At 33.1% G+C, this 9,617-nt stretch overlaps 1 protein-coding gene across 16 annotated transcripts in view; it reads right to left on the bottom strand.

Annotated features, from left to right (window-relative positions):
- Positions 1 to 9,617, bottom strand: part of PHF14 (PHD finger protein 14) — a 208,555-nt gene that overhangs the window by 145,136 nt on the left and 53,802 nt on the right. For all 16 annotated transcript variants that reach the window (XR_003679900.2, XM_028490048.2, XM_028490049.2 and 13 more), the window contains exons 8-13: positions 8,491 to 8,637; positions 7,393 to 7,663; positions 6,978 to 7,084; positions 5,746 to 5,841; positions 3,798 to 3,901; positions 1,180 to 1,311 (exon numbers count right to left, since the gene is read on the bottom strand). Coding sequence is in view for 15 of the 16 variants with exons in the window: in XM_028490048.2 (XP_028345849.1) it covers positions 1,180 to 1,311; positions 3,798 to 3,901; positions 5,746 to 5,841; positions 6,978 to 7,084; positions 7,393 to 7,663; positions 8,491 to 8,637 (857 nt within the window). In the remaining variant the exon portion in view is untranslated. The remainder of the gene's footprint in view (positions 1 to 1,179; positions 1,312 to 3,797; positions 3,902 to 5,745; positions 5,842 to 6,977; positions 7,085 to 7,392; positions 7,664 to 8,490; positions 8,638 to 9,617) is intronic.

Raw genomic sequence — 9,617 nt, 5'->3', positions numbered from 1 at the left:
CGTGCTGATCTCCCTGTGCTATGCGGCTGCTTCCCACTAGCTATCTATTTTACATTTGGTAGTGTATATCTGTCCATGCCACTCTCTCACTTTGTCCCACCTTACCCTTCCCCCTCACCATATCCTCAGGCCCATTCCCTAGTAGGTCTGTGTCTTTATTCCTGTCTTGCCCCTAGGTTCTTCATGACCATTTTTTTTCTTTCTTAGATTCCATATATATGTGTTAGCATGCGGTATTTGTTTTTCTCTTTCTGACTTACTTTACTCTGTATCACAGACTCTAGGTACATCCACCTCACTACAAATAACTCAAGTTTGTTTCTTTTTATGGCAGAGTAATATTTCATTGTATATATTGCCACATCTTCTTTATCCATTCATCTGTTGATGGACACTTAGGTTGCTTCCATGTCCTGGTTATTGTAAATAGAGCTGCAATGAACATTTTGGTACATGACTCTTTTTGAATTATGGTTTTCTCAGGGTATATGCCCAGTAGTGGGATTGCGGGGTCGTATGGTAGTTCTATTTGTAGTTTTTTAAGGAACCTCCATACTGTTCTCCATAGTGGCTGTATCAATTTACATTCCCACCAGCAGTGCAAGAGGGTTCCCTTTTCTCCACACCCTCTCCAGCATTTATTATTTCTAGAGTTTTTGATGATGGCCAATCTGACCGGTGTGAGATGATATCTCATTGTCGTTTTGATTTGCATTTCTCTAATGATTAATGATGTTGAGCATTCTTTCGTGTGTTTGTTGGCAATCTGTATATCTTCTTTGGAGAAATGTCTATTTAGGTCTTCTGCCAATTTTTGGATTGGGTTGTTTGTTTTTTTGATATTGAGCTGCATGAGCTGCTTGTATATTTTGGAGATTAATCCTTTGTCAGTTGATTCATTTGCAAATGTTTTCTCCCATTCTGAGGGTTGTCTTTTTGTCTTGTTTATGGTTTCCTTTGCTGTGCAAAAGCTTTTAAGTTTCATTAGGTCCCACTTGTTTATTTTTAAAACTACACAATTTTAGCTGTCAATTATATCTCAATAAAATTGGAAAAAATTATAAAAATATCAATTAAAAACACTGAAAACTTTATATGAAGCAATATGGTATAACACTTACAAAGTTCAAACTAAGAGCAAAGCAGTTTTAACATCTAAATCCTCTCCATTTTACTTACCAATAACTGTTTTTGGTCTTTCTTGGCATCCTTGTAAGAGGAGGGTCCAGACATCCAAGATGGTAATGGAGTTTACAGGTATCACACAATAAAAGAAGATGCTGATCATGGTTCTTCTTACAAATTCCACAACTTTGAATAAAGGCAGCAAATAAAGGATTAGAATAATAATCATCACAGTGAACAGTTAACTTATAGCATATTTTTTAAATTTCAAAATTTCACCAAATTAACTTTTATTGAAATCAAATATTTTTTCATAACATGTCTTTTTATAATGTCAATAACTATTAGTTCTATATTCTTTTGAGAATGTAGAAAAATAGCCTGGATCTAGTATAAATTTAAATATTGCTGGTGTCATACTTTTCAGAGAAGGGCATATGTTAGACACTTATGTTAATGTTGTCTTTATCTTAATTTTAATGATCACTTTAAAACCCATTTAACATTAGACCAATTTTTTTCTAGAAACAAATTATTAAACAAAAAATCTTTCAATTTTCTACCTCTCTAAAACTACAAAAGAAGTTACTTTACAAACAAAATTCAGTTTATTTTCTACCATTAATTATAAATCTTTCAAAGAATCTTCAACATGTAAATAAGCTACATATATGTCTCTTTACAAAATCAGACTTTGAGTCTTAAAAATATACCAATTGATTATTTATTATAAAGAATGGGAAGTTTTACTACTGTTGTTACTGTTATGTTACATTATGTTATGTTATTTATTTACTATATGGACCATTTTTAAAGTCTTTATTGAATTTGTTACAATATTGTTTCCAGGGTTTTTTTTTTATGTTTTGGTTTTTTGGCCACGAGATATGTGGGATCTTAGCTCCCCGACAAGGGATCGAACCCGCACCCCCTGTGTTGGAAGGCAAAGGCTTAACCACTGGACCACCAGGAAAGTCCCTGTTACTGTTATTTTAGATTTTTGTTTGTTCTTAAGAAATCCAACTTTTCTTGTGCAGAAGGACAAGTTAACTACTCCTGAGAGAACAAACACCATGACCTAAAAATCTAGGGTATATTTATATTAAGAATGTGAAGGTTGAAGAAAAAGTTGTTGAGAACCTAAAAGAGCCATATATATACAGAAACAGCAATGATGTTTGAATTTTTAAATAATCCTAGAAAAAAAGATCACATACACACATATACAACAATGACAACAACGACCAGTACTGGGTCTCAAAGTTGCTCAGAGTAAAAATGGAAAATTACTTAAAGTATATTCTGAAATAAAAATGAACTGTAGTGATAAAAAGTCAGGAGCACAAATGATATGCCTGACGGTTCCAAATGAACCAATTTTATTTGGAAAAGCTAGACTGAGAATGTGCTAGTCTTCATAAAGCACACTAAAACACTAGTGGGCTTCCACAGCTCAAGGAAGTTATCTGCTATTACCTATGGAGAGAGCCTCCAACCAAGAAGAGAAAGTAATTATAGAGATTGATATTGTTGCTATTGCTGCTATTTCTGAGAAAGAGGTTGTGGGGAGAATATTTATAAATTTACATAAGCATATATACTTGTGTATGTGAATAGACAGATTTGTGTATGTATACATACACACAAACATATACTAGCATCTTCTAGACTTTTCTCAATTAATATCATCAGTTACATGGAAAAAATAGTAAGGTCCAAACCTACTGAAGTATGGAAAGAAGTCTTAATAACTATGTAAAATTGCTATAATGGTGAATACTGTAAAATACTGAGCCAAGAACAAAAATATCTGGGAGAATGAAATTATTACAACTGAGCCAAGAGAGAAAAAAATGTAGACAGATTGAAATCTAAAACTTATCTTCATTATCTACCACTGTGCAAAGGCAGTAATTCAAGCTATATTATAATACCCATCACTACCTAAAAACACATGTAAACCTCTAAAACTCATTCAAGTAAAATAAAATATAAATGCCCATTTATCTAACATATCATTTTAACTATTTAAGAAAATAATCATCTACATTATTTAAAGTCACTTTCCAATTTCCCAAAGAGGACAGTTCATTTCCATGGAGCATATGCACACATAGCCCCAGTTACTTAAAGGTTACAAAAAGTGATTTAGCTTGTCATTAAAAGAGGAGCAAAATCTCTTCTTTCATCATTCAATCTGGAAAGCATCTTTGATGGTTTTAATAAAATGAACTTCAAATGCATTTAACTTAAATTCCAATATAAACGTAATTCATTCCCAAATATCTGGAGCATCTTGTTACTAAAGAGTATTAGTTTAAAAATACACAAGGGCTTCCCTTGTGGCGCAGTGGTTAACAACCCGCCTGCCAATGCAGGGGACATGGGTTCAAGCCCTGGTCAGGGAGGATCCCACATGCCGCGTAGCAGCTAGGCCTGTGTACCACAACTACTGAGCCTGTGCTCTAGAGCCCACGAGACACAACTACTGAGCCCGTGTGCCACAACTACTGAAGCCCACGCACCTAGAGCCTGTGCTCCACAACAATAGAGGCCACCACAATGAGAGGCCCACACACAACAGCCAAGACCCAATGCAGCCAAAAATAAATAATATTTTTAAAAATGAAAAAAAATACACAATATTAATCTATCATAATTTCATTACTTGCCTATAAAGTACTGCAGGAAGAGTAGATGTCTTTTGTGTGCCTCCTTCTTTTTTACTTGGTTTTCTCTCCTTGGGTGCTCGCAAAATTGCCGGTATGTTCAACTTCTATTGATTTGAACAAATGCAGTTTATTTTGTTTTAAAGAAAAAATATAAAGCAACTTTTCTCTACGCACCACTCAAGTCAACTAATATGCTAGGATTGTGAGGGGGAAATCTTTTACAAACTTTTACATTGGCAAAAAGGACTAAAATGAGTTTTTGTCTCAGTCACTGCCATTAGAAGCCTACAATAACATACTTTCATCGATTTTCAGTGGACCACTAAAACATTATGAAAATTAAACTTCTACTTTAGCTTTAAAAATGAAAGACAAGGACAAGAATTTAAGAACTTAAAAAAAAAGGACACTTGACAAAAAGAATATTGAGGCCGTTTATTTTCCTCAACATCCCAGCTACACTGGTGCTCCAAAGGTTAATTAGAAAAATTATCTTATTGGACCAAACTCTCCACAAAGCGAAGTAGATTCTCTTTGGGTTTCTACTAATCAGTAGTATGCTGGCTTCCCAGACAGCAACCATCTATCAAAGTCATTTCTCAGTGGCCCGGTGGGCTGGCATCTGTTTAACCAACTGGAAAAAAGTGTCCTGCGAGTGGTACAAATGAATTCTACTTCTGCTGTGTATTTTACATTTGCACAAGGAAATGCATGCGCTTCTGTTACAAGTGATTTAATAAATGAAAATGCTCTTTTATAGTAGATAATGTTTTATACTAAATAGGAAATTCTTATGAGACAAACTTGCAAACCAAGACAATAGATAATGCTAGCTTGCCAAATAAACTAATAATAGGCTTGCATTCAATATTAACTTATCTAAATATAAAATATAAAACACCATAATCTTCCAAAAATTCATCAACAACCTATCAATAGAAACAAAGGTCAATTCTCCATACGTGACTATTCATTCTCACCTTTTATATTATGTTATTCATTATAATATAAGCCACATATACCTTGTTCACAAAAGCAGCATCTTCAAAGCCAGCATGGCACAATACATTATCACTATGCATTACCTTCTAAAATAATATGTCTACACAAATTGTTTAATGAATTTGACTCTTTGTAAACCTTTAAAACAAGTACAATGAAAAATATCTGTTCTTTGAAAACCTTCCTTCACAAACAAAACTATTTTCATAGTGAAACGACCAAAGTGAGTCTCCATCATCCTTAAAAAAATAACTGAAATTATTCAAATGAATTCTTAACTGAAGAATTATATACACAGTACCAAAAAGAAGCATTCAAAGAAATCCATTTGGCAATGATTCTTCTTTTCAATACCAAGAACTATAAAAGGCTAAATATGTTCAAGGATAAAGTTAATCTTTTTCATAACTACAATAATAGCTACTGAAGGAGAAAAACTACACTTTAACATTAAAGTTTCAAAAACCATTTCTTATGCAGTTCAAAACCAAATCAACATGAAAATAAATCTCTCCAGTTTTCCGTTTAAATTTTACACACCCCACCGGTCCAAAAAAAAAGAACTAATTACAGCACAAGAACAGGACAGAAGAAATGTGGCAAGGAATCTAAAACCGCTACATTAGAGGCAGAAGAATATGGTAGAATTAACTCATGCTTCAAATCTTAGCTTCATCACAAACGACAGGTCAATCAGTTAGAGCAAATGAAAAAATCTGCAAACAAGATAGCTGTTAAAACAACCAAATTAAGCTACAAATTCTCAGTAGGCAGCTTCCAAAGCTCTAGATGTACTTCAGGCAGGAATCATTATCCCAGAGGATTAGTTGGCCCTGATTAAACGGAATTCTTTAGTTAGTGAAGCGACAGTTGTATTAGAGTTCTGATCTTTGAAATCATATAGAGAGCAAGAAGAGAAAGAGATAGCAATTGGAAAGAAACTAACCTGCCCTGTGATTCTGCCTAGTAAGGCCCATATTCCTTGTCCTTCACTTCGAAGTTTTCCATTCAGGTTTTGTAGTTCTTCTAAAGATTCACACAGCTACAATGTAAATAATTCAAATTAGTAAACCATTAAAATATACAGTAAAATATGTGAAAATGTAAATAATTTATTAATAAATGTCCCAAAATATCTATATTTATAGTCCATATATTTCTAACACATTCAAGCACAAAAATGAGGGTCTCCAATTATCTAAGCAGCACCAACAAAATGTAAGCATTTTGTTTTATGTTACCATTTTTACTAATGATAATAATGATGCCTACATTTATATATTCTATTATAGTTTACTATATAATTTCAGAAACATTCTGCTAATTAATCCTTATGAGTCTATCAAGACGCACTCCCACCATTTTCCCAATGAGAAAACTAAGGATCACAAGGTTTTTGTGACTTAGCCAAAATCATAAGACTAGCAAGAATCCTTAGGTCTTTTGAATTGAATCCCAGTACTCTTTTCAATACAGTGTGGCTGATTACTGGAAATTTACTTCCTACAAATTTTGTTATCACTTAAAATATTATTTATCAATAAGTCAATCCTGGTTTTATATGCTCATGTTACTTATTACCTAAAATTCAGTCACAACTTGCTTTTATATATTTTTTTGACCTTCCTCATCTTTAGAATGAAGGGGTAGAAGGGAAATTTAAATTAGGAGTTTTTTTTTTTTAATCAAAAGTAACCAAACAATTCAAGAAAAAAACAGTAATTTCAAAAACATTTTTAAAGTTTTCTACAACTTAGAAAGTGAAGTTCCATAATACAGTGGTTAGGAATAAGGAATGGAGTCAGACTGCTGGGCTTCAAACCCCAACTCTATGACTTGACTACCTATGTGAGCCTGGGCAAATTACTTCCCCTGTTTAGGACTCAGTTTACTCCTCTGAAAATGGGAGCAGTAATCCTAAGCCATATTACAAAGCCGAAATGAGAATTAAATGAGTTAATACAAGTAAAAGTGCTCAAAACTGTGCCTGGCACACAGAAAGTACTCAGTAAGTGTTAATGATGGTAATGAAAATAATGAGGGGTCAGAATTGTAGGCAAGCTGTAAAAACTCCAGAGGAATTTCAAAATAAAACATAAATAAAAATGTTACAAAATCACAAAAGAAATCATCAATAAGATGTAATATATTATGTTGTTTGTTTTATAGCCAACTTACCTTATTATATTCCACATGAAGCTTTTCTTGTTCATTCTCTAATTTATCCTTTATATTCTTTTGTTCAGCCATATTTTCTTGAATTTGAATCATGCGCATATTTCTCTCTATTTAAATTAAATATCCAATTTTACTTTAGTAGAAAATAAAAGCTGATATACAAAATACACAAAGGAAGAAGCTAGCCATAGGGATGATCACATGCATAAATCTACATTATTCAAAACACTTTTAACTTTATTCACAAATTAACTTAGCATTTTACAGCAACCCACAACTTATTAGGAAAATAAACATGCTTTTACTTGATATATGTAACATTGCTAGTAAATTTCTAAAAATTGACAGCATATCAAAATCTCCATCGGCAAATTGTCATCAATGAAAACGTGCATGAATTAGTGTCTATACTGACCAAAATAATAATTCACAAAATCAGCAGTGAGAGCAGGTTGCTTATGTTTTCTCCTTCCATCCACACTAGAACTAGTATCTGAATTGTCCACTGGGAAGATATCTGTACTGATCCCCATTAGTTCTGCTTTCCTCATAAGTTTACGAATGGCCGAAGCACTGCTAGTGAGTGGTCTGGGCAATTTTTCCCTTGGAACCCAGGCCTGGGGTCTGGTGGACCGAGCTAGTTCTGCTTTGGCACGATATTGCTGAAGCCGGGCATTGATTCTTGCCTATAAAAGAAATGTATACAAATTTTAAAAGATATTAAAATGGAACATACTCCTTATGATTTTTACTTCCACATTTAGAAAAAGTAAAGATAACCAGAATTTCACATATCAAGGCAAATTATATCTATCCACAGTCCTTAAGGTATACTGTATAATTCTTGAGTTATAATAAACCAGGTCTACCCCTAGTAACAACTGTCCTAGTCTATGATCAGAATTGTCAAAAACTAATATGATTAAGCTGAAGTTTCTCTTCTCAACTAGCCTTGCACTAGTCTCCATAAATGTACTTAATTTACATAAAAATACATTTTATATGATGGGCAAACTAATCAAATTCTTTGCATAAAAGAACATTAGAACAGACTGAAAAAAGATGTGGTCAACATATTGCACTGATAGAATAATTTCCTCTAAGCCACATTCTTTTTTTTTTTTTTTTTTAAGCCACATTCTTTAATGTACTGGAAGCATGCTTTACAAATGACTGCTTTGTTGACTAGCTGACGAGTAATATATTCAACCACAAACTATACTCACCATTTACCTTAATGACAATCCACTTCCTAGGGAACTAACCAAATTTCACAATTATACTTCACATGTCATTGGCAAACACATGAGATCTGAAATTTATAACCTTGATTTTTTTTTTTTTGTGGCCATGCTGCGTGGCTTGTGGAATCTTAGTTCCCTGACCAGGGATCAAACCCAGGCCCTCAGCGGTGAGAGCGCGGAGTCCTAACCACTGGACTGCCAGGGAATTCCCTGAAATCTATAACCTTGAAAGAAAAAAACATGAGTTTTGGCATGAATCCCATCCATACCTGTGCTTCTGGTGATAGTTGCTTCTCTCTCTCTTGTAAAGACATTTTACAATAGGATTGTAGAGCCAAGTAGTTTTTTCTCTTCCACTTTCTGTCTAACCTATCTGCATGTTGCTTACAATAAGCAAAAAATGGATCTGCTATATCCTATAGCAAAAAACGGGGAAAAAGTAAACATTTTTACTTCAAAGGGTCATAAAAAAACAACGATAATAGATAATATTTCCTTTTTGAAGAATATTCCACAGTGTTGGTTATCCCTAAAATAAATTACAAAAGTAATTTTTATACATAATGATAAAAATTGCTGCTTTAGAAACTTAATCCTATATATCAAGTTCAAATTAGCAATTTTTTTAAAGGGCCTTGTGGATTTAAAAATACTGAAATCAAATATTAGGTATTACCATTTAGTTATATTTGTTACCTAAAAAAATAATCACGGTTTAAAACAAGTAAGATTTCAATAATCTTAGGTAGAAACCATCATTAAATATTAAAGTTATGCATACATAGATTAATATTATAAAACAACAGTATATCTAGAAAATACAAGACTAGCCAACACAGATAAGTAGGCACTTCTAATTGACTAGAAATGCACAGGCAGATTCCACCTAGACAAAAATGGATTAAGAAGGCCAGGCCTTCTCAATAAAACACTTTAGATATTCCCTTTAACTCTTCATGAAACCCTAAAACCTCAGATGGAAACACAGCTCTCTCACAGTCATATTTCATGGTACTACCTTAATGGGTACATTTTTTATTCATAATTAGTAGGGTACCAAAAATAAAAGAAATCTACTATCAAAAATAGAAATAAATTGTAAATATGTAGCCAAAAAAAGTAATGTGCAATGTGACTGCCAGCAAAGTAACAGGCAGTTCATTCTTTAGGTCTGTCCCAAAGAGAAAAATAAAGATAAGCTATCCATATAGGTTTTTATCTAAGTTATGTTAAAGGGTCTCTTAGTAAGGCAGGGTTTTACAGCCCAAAGAGAAATGATGACACTAAGAAAAGAAAAAACAAATGAGAAAGTACAAAAAGAGAAATCATCGTAATAATAAAACTAAAGTGTCCTTGACATTAAAAAAAAAAAGCATATGATGCAATTCTGTAGTGT

This window comes from Physeter macrocephalus, chromosome 5 (genome assembly GCF_002837175.3).
Source record: "Physeter macrocephalus isolate SW-GA chromosome 5, ASM283717v5, whole genome shotgun sequence".
NCBI classification, from domain to species: domain Eukaryota; kingdom Metazoa; phylum Chordata; class Mammalia; order Artiodactyla; family Physeteridae; genus Physeter; species Physeter macrocephalus.
Note: the sequence above shows the minus strand (reverse complement) of the source record. Positions and strands in the feature narration are given on the sequence as shown.